Here is an 18,899-nt window from a genome sequence, read left to right on the forward strand (position 1 = left end):
CTAATCAGATCTACTGGTAAACTCTCAGGCAAGTCATATGCTTAAGCATACAGTTCTTTGATCTAAGTTATACAACTATAAATTGGATAAGGGAAATGGTACAGATGGAGAAATAAGGGCACTGGAGGCAGGGTCAAGAAGCGGTTAATAGCAGCTGAGTGTCATCGAATTCACAAAGTGAGGAAGTTGTGAGTCTGATCACAAATTTCAACCCATCCCTCACTATTGGACAATTTCAGACTGAGATAGGAAAATATGTTAAGAGTTTAAAGCAATACTGCAAAGTGTCATGGAATAACAATACTGCAGTATGTTGTGCTGTATAGTATTAGGAATATGAAAGAAGCAATCAGACAAGGATTCAGGAATAAAAACTGGATGTCGCCCGCTCTCAGTATGCACAAAGTTTGAGAGTCTTGAGACTATTGGGTAACATGTTGGCTCAGTGGTTAGCACTGCTGCCTCACAGCGCCAGAGACCTGGATTTGATTCAAACCTCAAGTGACTGTGTGGAGTTTGCACATTCTCCCCGTGTTGGCATGGGTTTCCTGTGGATGTTCTGGTTTTCTCCCACAGTCCAAAAATGTGAATGTTAGGGTGATTGGTCATGCTAAATTGTCCAGAGATGTGCAGGCTCGTTGGATTGTGAATGCAGGTTGACAGGGTAGGAGATTGTGTCTGGGTGGGATGCTCTTCAAAAGGTTAGTGTGGACTGATGGGCTGAATGGCCTACTTTCACACTGTAGGGTTTCTATGATTTTCACCTGAAATTTGGATAATGAGGATTCTGTTTGTTTTCAATAGGAGATCATTGGTTATTTCACAACATCCAACAAAATGGCACTGATTCCAATAGGAATTGGGTCATAAGCACTGTGCTGTTATTTTGATGAGGCTACTGCCTGTTTCCACGCAAAGTGAGAGATGAAATTGCCCCGAAATGAGACAAATCTTCTAGCAAGAGCAAGGAAAGTTCATACACACATAGGAAATGCTCTGTCTTAATGCACAGTACATAGCATTGAATATAGAATCCCTACAGTATGGAAACGGACCACTCAGCCCATCCAGTCCACACCAATCCTATGAAGAGCATTCCACCCAGACCCACCACCCTATCCTATCCTTGTACGCTGCATTTACCATGGCTAATGCACCTAACCTACACATCCCTGAACACTGTGTGCAATTTATCATGGCCAATCCATCTCACTTGCACATTTTTGGACTGTGGGAGGAAACGAGCACCCAGCAGAAACCCATGCAGACATGGGGAGAAGGTACAAACACCACACAGTCAGCCAAGGATAGAATTGAACCCATGTCCCTGGCGCTGTGAGACAGCAGTGCTAACTACTGAGCCGCTATGCTGCCTGACAATAGTTCAAGATTACACATATCTACCCACATAACCAACAAGCAAACAAGTCATTAATATTGGCAAAGTCTAGTTTGGCTGAATTGTTTGAAGGGAAAGAGCAGATGGATGGCAGGCTTCTGGGAAGAAAGCTGCATACATTTCATGCATGCCAGCTGACACCTCTGGTTAATCTTTTCATTTAAATCCAGAAGAGAGATAATGATGCCTACACCTAAACAAGGATATTCATTAAACAGGATGAGCGAATGGTAATGTTTACCATTGATGGAAACATCCAAGCATGTCTTTTGTTTGGTATTTGTTTTAGTATTCCCTAAATGCTGTTTTTGAATATGTTTACCTATTGTGCTTAAGACCATGAATTATGATCTGTATCCTTTATGAAACAGCAGAAATAAAACACTATATAGTGTCTTTTATGTCAGTTGAACGCTTCAGAGTCTAAGTGAATGGATGGACTGTTGTGCTCCCAGAGGTGGTGAGATTGGAGGCAGTAAGGGTACTTAATTGGATGTGGATGGTGGCACATATAGCTCCTAACACCTTTCCACGTACACCAGTTCTGGGTGGTGAGGTCCATGGTTAACCTTGCAACCCCAGTGCCAACTGAGGGCCCAAGTGGCTAAGTAAAGGACCATGAAAGTCTCAGCCCACTGCTGCTGAGATTAACCCAGTGGTAAGTAGGCATGTTGCCCTGTGGCATGCCTGATAGGTCAATCTGTGCAAGTAGCCTGACACCACCTGTGATTACTGTGATCTCACAAACGAAGGCAATCACTGTCTGATTGAGGGAATGACCAACTGCAGGGAGGCAGCTGTTGGGAACCACTTCACTACCCTTGCTTCTGAGCCTCCTGCTTTCCTCTACCCATTATGAACCACCCTTGTTTCTCAATATTACTTGAGACCTTGCTGCACAGATACTGCATGCTGCTGAACATGACCTTAAAATAATGACTAACCTTCAAAATTACTATAGCTGTCAGGGTTTTGAGACATCTTTGGTTGTAAAAAGTTTTATATATTGCAAATTATTTATTTCTTAATGGAATTTTGGAAAATTATAAAGTCATAGAATCAGACTTATTATGGCGCCAAAAGAAGCCATTCAGCCCATCTAATTCATACAAGATGAGGACATGCCGAGAAATCTCACTGGGACTTGGAGTGAGATTCTCTCCAAAAACTGGTCAAAAAAACCCTAAGATTCAGCCCATTGTCATAATCAGGGTTGTAGAGAGTTCTAAGTGTTAGGCAGGGCTAATGTTCCTGTGCAGCTAAAAACAATTAATTTTTGAGTTCTTTATAGCTGGAATGTTCAGGTAATTCCTTAGAGCAGTTGAATAATCCTGTATAGCTGGGTTCAAAGAGCCAGAGAAGTAAAATCTATGCAGAAAAGAACTATCAAGTTTATGGTACCAAAACTTCAACAAAATTACAGAGTTTGTGAACCTGGGGACTCGTGTGTGAAGTCAGGAGCAGCTGGTTCTCTGTTATTAGAACTCGTGCCTCTAGAAAATCCTAGAAGCTGTTGGGGCTCAGAAGAAGCCATGTAACCATTAATAGTTCAGTGCAGCATTGAAGAGCAGTACTTGGCTTGTATAATTGAACAAAATTAGAGTTTCAAGAAAGATAATCATGGAAAAGTTAGATTTTATGAAACGTTGGAGTTGTGCTAATAATTAAGTGCTGAAATGCCACTTCCAAGAATCTGAGTGTGTAGACCCAGGAAAGGGAAATGGAGCATCAGAATGTGAGCAGTCATCAAGGAAGTCTATGACAGAGAAGCTCTTGAGGGAGTTTCAAGGCCACATCTCTAGAGTGAAGCTCTATAATCCCTTGCTGTATTTTAACTGGGATTGGGGGTCATTCTTTTATGTAATGTTCAATTATTTGTCTGACATTCATATTGTCCTCACGTTTAGTTTGGGATGTCACAAAATCAATCTTATACGTAGTTTAACCCTCTTCTTTTGTTAATGACTTTTTGTTAATAACCTTGGCATGTTTGTTTAATTCATTTTAGGAGCAAACCATTTATTTGTTGATGTTTATTCTGAACCTGACACAGTCTCAGACTTAGACAATGGCATTATTACCAACCAAATTAAAGAACTTGACTAATGGAGATTGGGACTAGAAAAGAATTGGTGTCCCTTAAACCTAAGTCATAACAAGACTCATCAATCAGGTTTTGTTTTTAAAATGGACAACAAAATTATTGTCTTACTATAACCAAGATTTAGTCAGCAAAGCTGTAAAGCTATGGTAGTTAACACATAGTTTGACAATGTAGATTAAAAAAGATTTTCTCAGCAATATTGACTTTGTAAAAAACAACTTAGTCAATGGCAGTTGGTTCTCAAACTAAAACAGATTAAAGAATGAAATGTTCAAGATGGCTTTCAGTTGGCATCCTGGCATATGTAGCTGGGTGTTGTCTTTGAAGACGCAGTTTGCTCAGGAATTGTTGAAAACTCTTTCAGATGCTTTTCAGGAAACCGATGAAGCAGCACTTTCAATCTCACAGTGAACTCACAACAAAGCTTTCTGAGGAAGTGGGAGGCTGAACTGAATAGCATCTCTCTCTCTCTCTCTCTCTCTCTCCGCAAACTGGGTCTCAAGTGAAACCAAACAATCTACAAACCAAAAATGGCCGTAAAGCCAGGCAGGTGGTTTCTAGCAAATTAACCCAAGCAATTAGCTTAAGTAATGAGATTTTGAAGACGTGTCTTTTTAAATAAGTGTCCCAATGTTTCTTAAGTGCCTTTTCAGTGACTACTTTTTTTAAACAGTCACACTTTCTCCACAAAAGTTCAAATGAACCATTGTCCATAATCCTTAAAATACAAATTCTCAATAGGATTTTAATAATGAAATATCTTCACAACTCTTCTCTGCTTTTGTCCTCAATATTTCTATTTATGAAGCCTAAGATCATATATGCTTTATTAATTTCTTTCTCAATATGTTTTGCTCTCCAAAGATCTGTGAACATGAATGCATAGGTGCCCCTCATCATTCCCCGGGACAAGTCAGATTCCCGAATGAAAACTGGTTTCCACTTCACTATCTCTCACACCTTATAGTATTCAACCTGGATCTTGCTTGAAAATTTCACCAGATATGCAAGATGCACTTTTTTAGCATTTCATCATATTCTGCCTCACTCTCATCATCAAATGAACCTTAGCTTTGGTTCTTCTACATTTTCCGCTTGCTTGAATGTACCTACTCTGCAAGCATCTCTTCCTCAAAGACTAAAGACAGTTCTGTTACAGAATTTTAGTCAGTCTTCTGTCCCATTTTAGATCCCTTCTCTTACCAATTTAAAAGTTACATGTTAGCGTGTTCCTTGTTCTTCTCCATCCAGCAATAATTAGAACCTTAGCATGAGTCTTCAAGCACTTAATTATGCAGTGCCTGCAAATTAATACATTTAAAAAGTGCAGCACTTGGGAGTGAGATTTATATTCATAAATACTAAATGGTACAATGTGATTCTGACTCATAGCAAGAATGTTCATCATAGTTCTACCAGCTTTGTCAGGGAAGCAAAATGCCTGAGCTAATCTCTTGTGGATTTAAACAATTAACCAGAAGAAAGAGCTTGCATTTTCTTGGAGACTTTTGTGCTTCTGAGTGAATTAAATACTTCTGAAATATCACTGTTATAATGTAGGTAAACTTGAGTGCCAGTCTACACACAGCACGGTCATAGAGTCATAGAGATGTACAGCATGGACACAGACCCTTCGGTCCAACCCGTCCATACTGACCAGATATCCCAACCCAATATAGTCCCACCTGTCAGCACCTGGCCCATATCCCTCCAAACCCTTCATATTCATATACCCATCCAAATCCCTCTTGAATGTTGCAATTATACCAGCCTCCACCACTTCCTCTGGCAGCTCATTTCATCCACGTACCACCCTCTGTGTGAAAAGTAGCCCCGTAGGTCTCTTCTATATCTTTCCCCCTCACCCTAAACCTGTGCCCTCTAGTTCTGGACTCCCCAACCCCAGGGAAAAGACTTTGCCTATTTATCCTATCCATGCCCCTCATAATTTTATAAACCTCTATAAGATCACCCCTCAGCCTCCGATGCTCCAGGGAAAACACCCTGGCCTGTAAAGAATGTTCAGGTTACTGACTTTTTCTGGGCTTTCCACAACTGTGCACCAACGTGACGACTCAGTGATAGAAACTTCACAAAAATATCCTCTCAGAATATGAAGGATAAACATTGACTAGGACATCAAAATAAATCACTCACTTTTCTTCATATGATGCCATAGTTTCTCTTATGCCTTTTAAGAGTGGTTTTAGTTTAATAACTCTTCTGAAAAATAACTCTAATGCACCACCTATGTTACACTGCATTGAATAATCAGCTCAAGTCTGTGAAATGGGGGAAAACCCACACCTTTTGATTCAGCGTTAATATTGGTAATATGAGTTAAGATTGATACTTCTGAAGCAACATACCTGTTATGTGACAAGTTTGTATCTGGTCCAACACAAACTAGAGCAGTTGCCCAATCTTTAGAGTGTGATTAGTTATGCTTATTTGGACCTAAACTGAATCGTATCCCTTTGGGGAAAAATATAAACAGAATTAGAAAACCTAATATGGAGAAATGGTTTCATGAAGAAATGCAAGCACACTCAAACACATTGAGCTGACAGACACACAATAAGAAAGCCAGGTAACTATTACAAAAGATGTTTCTTGGTGGAGAAACTCAAAGTGCACATGAATGCTTCAAAAACTTCAAAAGAAAGCAGAAGAAAACTGCGATTTTCTTTCTTCTTCTGACTTTCAGTGATGTTATGTTTGCCAAAAAAGATGCTTAACCCATGGTTTATATGAGCTGTAGAAGTTGACAGTCTTTTTTACAACATGAGCCATTTAATAATTCACAATAAGCACTGTGCACTGAGTAGGACTAAACAGCAAACATGGAACATGAAGGAAATATAGGTGACATTGACTTACTTTGCATATGACCCCAAAGAAAAATATTATTTTGAGAAAATATATAGTAAAAGTAAATTCTACAGAAAAAGATATTAACAACAATTTGCAATGTTTCTATGCCCCCTCAGTGTTTTGTAACCAAAAATAAATCGTAGTTTAACAGGAACTGTTATAATGCAAGCCCATTGTAAGTCATATCCCGAGTGAAATATAGCTAGGTAGACCATAAATTTTAATTTTAATATTTACCATGGTGGTCAGTCACTGAATATATTTTCAAGGTTGGTTTTTAAGGATAGCTATTCAGTATCTCTGCCTGGACGCAAAGTCCATGTGGGTATTGCCATGGTGATGTCTTGAGATGGAATAGATACAGAAGAAGCCATTACTGATATTAGATGACAGATTTTTCTCACCTATCACTGAATACTACAGACCAATTAGTCTGCTAGGGTTTAGGAAAGGAAGAGCAACTGTAGGCAACAAGACACTGCAGTTTACCCATTAGGATACATCTGGGAACTCGCTGTCAGATTTGAAATATCACATTCATGCAGAGTTAAAATGAGGCTTAAAGATTTGTCTAACTTTAGCTAAAGAGAGGAATCTCCAGGAAAACTTGAACTGTGAGAGACACTTCACAGTTAGAAATTATAAAATTGTGAAAGGAAAAGAATAAAAGTAAATTCTCCGGAACAAAGCATCATTTTGGACTGAGTTTGGGAGAATTGAATATCTATTTAAAGGACAGTGTAAAGTATACCTACAAAGTGTGTTTTTCCAGTTGTGTTAAAAATTCCCTTCTGCAGTTTATCACATTGGTTGCCTTCAAAAATAGTGATTATTCAATAGTTGCTTTAGTTTGTCCCAAAAACATCTTAAAACATGAAACGGTATGTCATGAACCTGGGACATTCGAATATAGTTTTAAAAAGTTATTGGTCTATATAGGGATCATGCCACTTGGCCCTAAAGTTTGGCATTTCTTTCCTAGATCTCTTGCTTCTCTTGTCCTTTAAACCTACTTCTTTGACCAAGGTTTTGGTCACCTGTTCTAGTATCTCGTTAAGTAGCTCGATATCGGGGGAGGGATCTAAGATGGCGGCGATCTGAGAAGATCACACTGCAGAGCTTCATATCGCAGCAGGAGCAGGACGGTTCTTTAACCCACCCAACCCAGGTCATCAGGATTTCTTGGGGCGTTGGAAAGATTGTGGAGCCCCAAGAAACATTTAAAAATTGACTTATCTGTATTTTCAGCTGTTCAGAAATGCCTAAAAAGGGAGGAGGAGCATCTGAGGCCGGGCCTGCAGCAGCCTCGGAGCCGATTACCCTCCAGGACCTAGTGAACCAGCTCTCGAAATCTCGTGAGATGTTGGGGAAACAGATTGAAGAGAAGCTGGCTCCAGTCTCTCTCATGTTGCAGAAGCATGAGCAGCAGCTGGGAGACCTAGAGAAGAGGACGAATGAGGTGGAGCACAGGGTCACAGTGGTAGAAGCTGATACCAGTTCATTCAAGGAAGAGATCCAAGCCCTGAACTCGCAGGTTCGTAATTTGTGTGACCAAGTGGATGATCTTGAAAACAGTGGCAGGAGAAAAAACATTCGGATCATCAGTCTGCCCGAGGGTAAGGAAGGTGAGCGGCCTGTGGAATTTGTTGAAGATTGGCTTCCGAAATTCCTTGACTTGGAGACTGACATGAGAGGATTGAAGATAGAGAGGGCTCACTGGGTCGCAGCATGGAGGTAAGGTCTGGGTCAACGCCCTCGTCCTTTCCTGGTGTGGTTCCATCATTACCAGGATAATGAGAGAGTCATGGAGGCTTCCAGACTCCAGGGGAAGGATCCAAAGGCCCTAATTTACAAGGGATCTAAGATCATGTTTTTTCTGGCGGTGATCCAGAAACGAAAATCGTATGATGGTGTCAAGAGAAGATTGAAGGAGCTTGGGATTCAGTACTCCCTGAGATATCCAGCAGTGCTTCGGATCACCTTAGATGGATCCATGCATCTCTTTGACACATCGGAGAACGCAAGAGACTCTGTGGACAAACTAACCTAAGTTAAACAATTGTAGTACGTATAAATATTGTTGCTCGGGTATGCATTTATCATTCTGTAAAAGAAATGGAGGAAATCCGGTTGGAGCTTTGTTTTTCCCCTTTTTTTTCCCTCTATTGGTAATAATTTGGTTCAAACTATGTCTGGCGGTGGTTAAGATGTACATTTTAAATTTCTAAGTTCGGACATACCAAAGGATGGGTGGTGTATTTATTCCCCCTTTTTTTAATGAAAGAATGTTTTTTTATTCATATTGATATTCTATGGGGTGTTTATTCTTTTTAGCTTGTGCTTGCGATGCGGCTGTAGCTGGGAGAAGTCAAGGTGGTTGAGATGCCTATTTATGGGCAGTTCGGGATGGGTAGTTGCCCGCTCTGGGCAGGGAATGAGTTCCCCTACTCAGTGCTATTGGCGCTTTATATGGTGGTTTGTTTTCTGGTTTTTGTTTTTTATTTTTAATAATTTTGTATGTTTGTTAAATGGAGTGGTTTTAGTTTATGTAGTTTTTATATTTGGTGGACCACGCAACACTAAGGCTCAGCAATTTGTGGTTCGGGTTCCTCCTCTCTGGAATTTAAATGTAATTGCAAAAGATTATGGCTAATGATTTGATTAAATGGTGTACCTAGAATATCAAGGGAAGTCGCTCACTAATTAAGAGGAAGAAGGTACTCTAAAGTCTCAGAAAGGAGAAGGTGGATATTGCTTTGTTACAGGAGACACATTTGGATGACAAGGAGCATCTGAAATTACAGCAGAATGGCTTTGACCGAGTTTATTTTTCATCATTTAGTACCAGAAGTAGAGGAGTGGCTATATTGGTAAGGAAAAATCTCTCAATTAAATTGTTGGAATGTGTTAAAAACACATACGGGAGGTTTGTAATTCTTAAAGCCTTGATAAATGGGGAAGAATATGGCATTTTAGATGTTTATTGAACCCCAGCTCATCCTCTTAAATTCTTGGTAGATGCTTTTTCTAAACTGATAAGTCTCAAGTCTCGGCACATTATTATAGGGGGAGATTTTAACTGCCTCATGGACCCCACAGTAGACAGATTGCCTAAAGGTCCCTCGATACGCTCTGCACAAACTAAACAGTTATTGGGTCTGCATGGGGAATTGGGGTTGGTGGACGTCTGGAGGTGTCTCCACCCTACAGGTAGGGATTTCACATTTTTCTCCAATCCGCATAGATGTCACTCGAGGATTGATTTTTTTTCTGACCCCTGCGGTAACCCTGGATCTGGTGGCATCCTGTACGATTGGTAATATTGCCATCTCTGATGATGCTCCAGTGTACCTCATTGTTAAAATTAAGGATGTTACAGTGGATTCAAGGTACTGGCGAATGGACCCCTTTATTCTCATGGACAGCAAGTTTGTGGAGTATTTCTCTACGGAATTTTGAGCATTCCTAACATCAACATAGGCTCGGTTGATAGCTCATCTGTTCTCTGGGAAACTGCTAAAGCTTATGCCAGAGGGTTAGTTATTTCATGTTCCACAAGTAGGAAGCGGCAGAAGGGTGAGCAGCAACGTCTCCTTGAAGCACGGTTGAAGGCAGCCAAGAAGGCCTATTTTGACAGACCCTCGTTGGTCAAACTACAGAGGATTACGGCACTGCGGCCTACATTAAATTCCGTGCTCACACAGACAGCAAAGAAGGAGCTGGCTTTTGCAAAACAAAGGTTATACGAGCATGGTGACAAGCCAGGCAAATACTTAGCATACCTTGCCAGAAAGAGAAGTGCCCCACAAACCATTACAGTGATTAGGAAAGGGTCTGGGAACCTAACGTGTGATTCTAAAAAAATTAATGTGGCGTTCCAGAGAATCTACTCTAAGTTATGTCAGTCTGAGAAATGTGAGGAGGGGCAGGCCAAAATGGAATCCTCTTTTAGAGAGCTGAAGCTCCCGGGTGTGACTCCCGAACAACGGTCCTTTCTCAATGCCCCATTATCAGAGCAAGAAGCGCAGGAAGCTGCGAGGCAGCTTCAGACTAGAAAGACGCCCGGTCCTGATGGACTTCCCAGTGAATTCTATAAGGAATTTATAAGTAGACTGTCAGGCTGGATGCTGAATATGTTTAATGATTCATACAGTCATATTTGTTTCCCATCATCTCTGAGCGAGGCCAATATTTCACTTATCCTTAAAAAAAGGGAAGGATCCGGAAGACTGTGCTTCGTACAGGCCCATCTCACTCTTAAATGTGGACTTTAAGATCCTTTCTAAGGCTCTTGCGTTAAGGCTGGGGACTGTGTTACCCTCTATTATTAAAGAGGATCAGACGGGCTTCATAAAAGGTCGCAGATCCTCCAATAATGTTAGGAGGCTGCTTAACGTAATTCAAGCATGCCGACAGCAGTCAATACAGGGATTGGTGATTTGTTTAGATGACAGAGTTGAGTGGCTGTACCTTTTCTATACTCTAGACCGTTTTGGTCTGGGCGAAGTTTTCATAAAATGGGGAAAGGTTCTCTACAGTGTACCTCTCCCTGCGGTCATTACCAACGGGGTACGATCAAGCAATTTTAATATTTCTAGGGGCAGCCGGCAGGGCTGTCCCCTTTCACCATTATTTTTTACGTTGGTGATTGAACCGTTGGCAGAGGCCATTTGTGGGGATCTCAATATATCAGCTCCAGAAATTAGGTGAAAATTACATAAGATCGTGCTGTATGCAGATGATGTTCTAATTTTCTTGACAAATCCAGCAGTCTCAGTGCCTTGCCTGATACAATACATTCACACGTTTGGCGCTTTTTCAGGGTATAAGATTAATTTTGCTAAATCAGAGGCTATGCCTATGGGTGGTCTTACGAAAGAGTTGACCCTTGAGAGTGACTATGGATTCCCATTTAGGTGGTCACAGGGGGGTTTTGTGTATTTGGGCATATTCATTACTCCAGCTCTGGATTGGCTGTTCAAAGCCAATTTTACTCAACTATTTGAAAAAATTAAACAAGATCTCCAAAGATGGGAGGCACTTCCAGTCTCATGGTTGGGTCGGATAGTGCTTATTAAGATGAATATCCTCCCTCGTTTGCGATAGCCTATACGGATGCTCCCCCCCGATTTTCAATAAACAAACACTCAGGAGACTGAACAGTTGGTTCAGCTCCTTTACCTGGCACCATAAACGGCCCCTCATTAAATTAGCCAAACTGCAGTTGCCTCACAGACTGGGGGGAGTAGACCTTCCGGACATTAAAAATGACGAATTAAGCTCGCTTTTGACCGACTTAAGTGATTGGGTTTGTGGGGACCCTCTTTCAATATGGATAGATATCGAAGTCTCCCAGACAAGGTGCCCCTTACCAGTTTGCTGTTATTGGACAAGGTGAGGACAGTTAGGGAATATTGCCATAACCCAATTGTCATCAATACTGTTAAAGCATGGAGGGCAATTCGGCAGAGGGAAGGTAATATTGGCAAAATATCTTTGTTTACACCTTTAGTGGGTATGCCGAGTTTTCAACCAGGTATGATAGATTCGGGATTTAAACGTTGGGCAGCTAAGGGTATATCTTGCATGGGTGATTTATTTGAGGAAGATATAATGATGTCCTTCGATCAGTTAGTACGGAAGTATGAGTTACCTAATAGAGACCTCTTTCGTTTTTTTTCAAGTTAGGGATTTTATTCAAAAAACGGCCACACCTTTGACTGGTCCCTACAAATCTCGCATAGAAAGAGGGGTACTAAGGGCTAAGAGTACACTCTCTGTCAGTACTCTATATCACCAATTGTGGGGTGCCACCTCAGATGAGTCTGATCGACTCTGCAAGATGTGGGAAAGAGAGCTGGGTGTTGAAGTTTCTTCAGAGGCATGGGAGGATATTTGGGAGAATGCAAGGAAGATATCAATTTGCAATAGGACCCATGCTTTACAGTTGAAGATTCTTCACAGGGTCCACTTAGCCCCAGACTGTTTGTCAAAATTTAAACCAGGGGTATCTTCAGCATGTCCTAAGTGCAAGGTCTGTACGGGTACTCTTACCTATTGTCTTTGGTCTTGTGACAGGCTTCAAACATATTGGGGCACTGTGGTGGGTGCAATGGAGAGGATTTTAGGTGTCGGGGTGGAGAAAGACCCTATTTCGCTCCTTTTAGGCCTACCCATTGTATTTCCTACAGACTCGCATAAGGAAAAACTTTTCAATATTCTTACATTCTGTGCAAGGAAGAATATCTTGCTAGGTTGGATATCACAAAACCCCCCAGGCCTGTCGGGTTGGCGGAAGATTGTTATGGAGCATATTCCCCTGGATTTTCTCACAAATATGGTACACCACAAAACTGAGAATTTTTACAAGACATGGCAACCCTTTTTTGAAATACCTGGACACAGATTTATCTGCCACACTAACAAGGGTTTTTATATAGCCGTAACAATTGTGTTTCATGAGTCCAATATCCAGGGAGGAGGAACTGTGAATGTATGAGTGTTTTGTGTTGGCTGGGCTGAGTTATTACTATTTATTTGTTTGTTGTTAGGTATTTATTTAGTTAGTTAAATAGCTTGTTTAGGTTTTTTAAAAATTTTATACTTCTCTATATATGTTTATACATTTGTATAGGAGGGTGGGTTGGGGAATTTTTTTTATTATTTGGGTTTAGTTTTGTACTGTTTTGAATTGCATTGTTTTGTATTTGTAATATTTAAAAATCTATTTTTTCTTAATAAAAATATATTATTTTTTAAAAAGTAGCTCGATGTCATATTTAATTTGATAATGCTCCTGTGAAGTGCCTTGGGATGTTTTACTGCATTAATTGTAATTGTTGTTCCCACACAACAAGCACTCAGTGGCATTTGACTGGCTTCTGGTCCCCTAGCTATGTATCTCTAAGTAAGATTAGATTACTTACAGTGTGGAAACAGGCCCTTCGGCCCAACAAGTCCACACCGACCTTCTGAAAAGCAACCCACCCAGACCCATTCCCCTACATTTACCCCTTCACCCAACACTATGGGCAATTTAGCATGGCCAGTTCACCTAACCTGCACACCTTTGGACTGTGGGAGGAAACCGGAGCACCCGGAGGAAACCCACGCAGATACAGGGAGAATGTGCAAACTCCACACAGACAGTTGCCTGAGGTGGGAATTGAACCCGGGTCTCTGGCGCTAACCACTGTGCTACCGTGCCACCCACAAACATAAGTTCCAACTGGGCGAACATATATGTATCATTTCTGTAGCTCTGATTTCGTATGTAAATGGTATTATTCAGTATTTGGTTTATATGTTTTTGATGACACCTCTACCTTGACTCTTATTGCATTGATGACTTATCCACTTACGTAATTTTGAAATTCTGATTTTTTTCTGCAATTATTCAGAGGATGTGGGCATCGTTAGCTCTACCAGTATTTATTGCCCATCCCTAGTTGCCCTGCAGGTGGTGGTGGTGAACTGCCCTCTTGAACTGCTGCAGCCTTTTCAGTGTAGGTGCACCCTCAGTGCTAACAGTGAGGGCAGTTGGAGGATGTTGATCGAGTGACAGTGAAGGAAAAGATAATATATTTCAAGTCAGGATGGTGAGTAGCTTGGCAGAGAACTTGCAGATGATGTTTCCATCTGTCTGCTGTCCTTGTCATAAATAGTGGTGGTCATGTATCTGAAAGGTGCTGTCTAACCGAGTCTAAATGAGTTTCTTCAATATACCTTGTAGGTACTGTGCATTAGTAGTAGAGGGAGTGAATGTTTATGAATTGGGGGGGGGCGGGGCGGGGGGAGAGGGGAGTGTGTGTGTGTCAGTCAAGAGGTTGCTTTGTCCTGGATGGTGTCAATCTTCAGATTGTATTATCAGAGTTCCACACACCCAGGCAAGTGGGGAATATTCCATCATACTCCTGATTTGTGCCTTATAGATAGTGGACAGAGTTTGGGAGTCAGGAAAATGACCTAGCTTCTGATCTATTCTTGTAGCCACTGTATTTATATGGCTAGTCCAGTACAGTTTCTAGGCAGTGGTAACCACTAGGCTGATGATAGTGGTGCATTCAGCAGTGGTGATGCCATTGAATGTCAAAGGATGATAGTTATATTTTCTATTTTGGAGATCGTCACTGCGTGGCACTGTGAAACAGAAATGTTACTTGTCAGCCCAAAACTGGATATTGTCCAGGTCATGCTACATTTGGACAGAGACTGCTTCAGTATCTTAAAACCAAAATAACTGCAGATGCTGCAAATCAGAAACAAAAGTGGATGTTGCTGGAAAAGCTCAGCAGGTCTGGCAGCACTTGTGAAGAGAAATCAAAGTTAACGTTTTGCATCCAGTGACCATTCCTCAGAAGACTTTATACTTAGTCAAATGCACTCTTGCTGTTCAGGGCCTTTCCTCTGGAATTCAGTTCTTTTGTTCATTTTTGGACTAAGGCTGTAATAAAGCCAGGAGCTGAGGGGCCTTGGCAAAATCCAAACTGGGCATTTATTGCTAAGCAAGTATTGTTTAATAGCACTCTGGATGACATTCCATCACTTTACTGAGGATTAAGATTAGCTGGTTGGGACTGTAGTTGGCTGTCGTGGATTTTCCTTTTCATTGTATAGGACATATCTAGGCAATTTTCCACACACTTGGGTAGGTGTTAATGCTGCCCTTGTACTGGAAGAGCTTTGCAAGGAGCGCAGCAGATTCTCAAGCACAAATCTTCAGTATTGTTGACAGAATACATCAGGGTCCATAGTCTTTCCAGTATTTATTGCCATCGGCCATTTTTTGTTATCATGTAAATTGAATCAAATTGGCTAAAGACTGGCATTTATGAGGCTGAAATGGATTGTCCACTTGACACATCTGACTTAAGTCTGTTGCAAAATGCTTAAGCCCAGTCTTTTGCATTGATGTGGTGGGCTCATTATCATGGAGGATGGGCATATTTGTGAAGTCTGCTCCTGTCTTGAGAGCGGTGCTTCGAAAGCTAGTGTGCTTCCAATTAAACCTGTTGGACTATAACCTGGTGTGTGATTTTTAACTTTGTCCTCCTGTCTTAATAGTTTAATTCTCCACCACCATTCACAATTGGACGTGGTAGGACTGCAGAGCTTAAATCTTATTTGTTGACATGAGATTGCATAGTCCTGTCTATCACATAATGCTTCCAATATTTGGCATGAAGTAGTCCTTTTTTTTTAGCTTTCCCTGGTGGCATGGTAGCTCAGTGGTTAGCACTGCTGCACCTCAGTGCTAGGGACCTGGGTTCAATTCCAGCCCGTGTCTGTGATGGTTTCTTCCAGGTGCTCTGGTTTCCTCCCACGGTCCAAAGATGTGCAGGTCAGGTGGATTGGTCATGCTAAACTGCTGATCTTAAATGCAGCTATTGTGCAGTGAAAATTGTTGAGATAAAGTAAATTTGTCATTGGATTAATTCGTGAATCTTAAAATAGCCCTATAGACGAACATATAAAGCTGAAGTGTGGCCATGAAATTATACCACTAAAGCTAGTTTGAATCAGCTTACAGTTTTAACATGGCAGACAAAGTACCTTGATGATAAGTGTTTGAAGTTAATTTTCCACTTTGTTACATAAATCTAGCTTATGATCTAATTAATAAATCTAATGAGCAACTCAATGTATGAGTACACCTAGCATATAAAGTACATGGTTCACAGTTGTGACACACAGTATGATTGGACTTATTTGGACTAATTAATTTAGAACAGATCAGTCCTTGTAGTAATTTCTCAGTTTTTAATCTGATTAGTTGAGTTCATTCTTTAAAAAAAACATTATTTATACTATTAAAAGTAAATGACCACATTCTGTACCCATCTCTGTAAAAATAAAATTCCTAATCAAATTTCAGAGTTTCCGCGCTAGAGTAAGAAATCCTGTCTCTAGGATTATGTATCTTGATAAATAAATACAACCATTGAACTGCTCCTAAAAGAGACCTTGTTTTCTCTTTAACACAGAAGTTCATGTAGAATTCAGAATTGATAAGTAACAAAGGATCATCGTTCATCCAGGTCTTCCAGATGCATCCTTATTTCTTGAATGCTGATTCACAGTCCCATTGTTGCATCGTTTTAAATTGAGCGTATATGTGCAAGCTTTTTTATCATAGTTGATTTTTTTTTAAAATTCACTCTTGGGGAATGGGTGTTGCCAGCTAGGCCAGCATTTATTAGCCAGATCTAATTGCCAAGAGAGTAGTTAAGCATCAAGCACATTACTTTGGGTTTGGAATCATAAGTAGGCTAGCTCAGGTGCAGATGGCAGATTTTCTTCCGTAAGGAACATGAGGGAACCAGATGGATTTTTCCTTATGGCAATCAGCAATGGTTACATGGTTGCCATGATGTTAAGTTTAATTTCAGATTTCTATTGAATTCAAATTTCACTATCTGCTTTGATGGCATTTGAGTCCAGGTCCTCAGAACACTAGTCTACGTTTCCTGACTACTAGTGCCATGACATTACCACTACACCACTGCCTCTATGTTTTATTGGTTCAGTACTGGTACTTCTGTAAGAATTGATCCAGGGTCATAGATCAGTAAAAGGAGTCAAGGAGTCACAAGCAATTTATTGAGGAATGATAAAGTAATAATTCACCTGAAAAATACCATCAGAATAAGTACATATATGACCTGTAGCAGCTGAGGACGATTTACCAGTCTCAGATTAGACAGATGAATGAGGCTTAGAAAGCAACATGACAAATGGGAGCATGCACAGACTAAATGAGCCACTGAGCCTGCTATGCCATTTGAACAACTGTGACTGATCTTCACAGCTTGATTTTCCCACCTTCTCTTTATCCCTTGAGCATCCAAGAGTCCATCTGTTTTATCTTAAATATATTCAGTATATTAAATATATTCAATGATGGAGCAGCCACAATTATCTGAGTTTGAAAATTCAAAGGTTCCACAGCACTTTGAGTAAAGAATTCTCTCCTCATCTCTCTCATAAATTGCTGGCTTTTTATCCTCAGACTGTGTCCCTGTAATCTAAATTCTTCAGCCAGGGGAAACAACATCTCTCTGTTCATCCTGTCAACTCACTTCAAAATCTTATGTAAATCAATGAGATCAGCTCTCATTCTTCTGAACTCCAGAAAGCATAGCCCAATTTAATCAGCCTCTCAACAGAGGACAACTACAGACTGATCTCTGTAGCTTGTGGTAACAATACTTTCTTCTTCAATTCCCTCTTGACCTAGATGGAGGTATTACACTGGAGGCAGCAAAGATTCACCTTTAAACTGACCAAGACATTTGACATGAATTGGTTCCAATGTGGCGGCAGGGTTGCATGCCAGCTTTTGTCCGGGGCTTGTCTGCTCTCATCTGCTTTCTTCCTTTTTTCTTTTTACTTCTGCTCTTTTTCCTCCTTTTTTCTTTCTTTTTTGTTTTCTTTGGCAGTTTAGTCAGCGAGAGTAGACCATGTACAGAGTCATGGCAGCCTACCGGTGGTCGTAAGCTTCAGTGGCACCTCCTGGCAGTTGGAGGCAGCGACAGCAAGGGTGTCCGCATTCAGGGGATTGTGGAGGGGAAATGACAGCAGTGACAAAGCTCCTTCAGTGATCGGCAGCGGAGAGTTCAAGATGGCAGAGTCAGCAAGGTTAACATCTCTGAGGAGGGCAGCTGGAGCATGACTTGGCATGGTTGTGGCCTGGCCTGGTAGTAGAGTCAAGAACGACTGGCAGAGGGGAGTCCTGGCATTGGCACAGCAGCAGCAGCGTGGCATGCCTGGAGTGGGTTTCCTGGTATCATTGCAGTGGCAGCAGAGCTACGGACCCCTGGTTGCAGTTGATGTAGGCCCAAAAGGGGACTACTGGTTATTGGTGAGTTGTTGGTGGTAGTCGAGCTGGGGATGTGTGGTTGCAGGGTGAATTGGGTTCGGATGGGACTCGGCGGCGAGGTGAGTCCAACAGCGAAGAGATGGCACCTAAAGAGTGGCGACTGTTACGTTGTTGTGTCCTGTGCAGGCAGTAGTGAGGCGGTGGGGGAAGGCTGGCAGCACAGGTGTCACTGGTGAGCAGGCTTAGAATGGAGACAGTGGAACAAAGATAGACTGTCTTTTAGTTATATCTTTTTACTCTTTTTTTTAAACTATTCAAAATGGCACCAGGCTGTGGCAACAGTTGAAGCTTCTCACTGGATTACTCACTATAACAATACAATGATCCAATGTGATCTTTTCCACCTCAGCTGCTTAGTCATAAAAGTCAACGGTAGACAAGCAGGAGGCTAGAAGAACACCCTTCTTCAGGGTTACACCCAAAATGTTGATTTCTCCACCACCTGTGTTCTTCCAGGCTTCTGCTTGTCTACCTTAGATTCCAGCATCTGCAGTTTTTTTGTCTCTAATCATAGAGGTCTACAGTATGGAAACAGGCCCTTTGACCCAACTTGTGCATGCCACCCTGTTTTCACAATTAAACTGGTCCCACATGCCTGCGTTAGGCCCATTTCCCTCCATGCCTATCCCATCCATGTACCTGTC

At 41.2% G+C, this 18,899-nt stretch overlaps 1 protein-coding gene across 3 annotated transcripts in view; it reads left to right on the forward strand.

Annotated features, from left to right (window-relative positions):
* Nucleotides 1-18,899, forward strand: part of hhat (hedgehog acyltransferase) — a 264,425-nt gene that overhangs the window by 208,883 nt on the left and 36,643 nt on the right. The window contains exon 13 of one of the 3 annotated variants that reach the window (XM_072580732.1): nt 7,626-11,654. The exons of 1 other annotated variant lie outside the window; for it this stretch is intronic. In XM_072580732.1, coding sequence (XP_072436833.1) covers nt 7,626-7,711 — 86 coding nt within the window. In that variant the 3' untranslated portion in view covers nt 7,712-11,654. Of the gene's footprint in view, nt 1-7,359; nt 7,550-7,625; nt 11,655-18,899 lie in introns of those variants that run through there. One more of the 3 variants, XM_072580733.1, reaches the window with a different exon arrangement.

Source organism: Chiloscyllium punctatum, chromosome 11, assembly GCF_047496795.1.
Source record: "Chiloscyllium punctatum isolate Juve2018m chromosome 11, sChiPun1.3, whole genome shotgun sequence".
Classification (NCBI taxonomy): domain Eukaryota; kingdom Metazoa; phylum Chordata; class Chondrichthyes; order Orectolobiformes; family Hemiscylliidae; genus Chiloscyllium; species Chiloscyllium punctatum.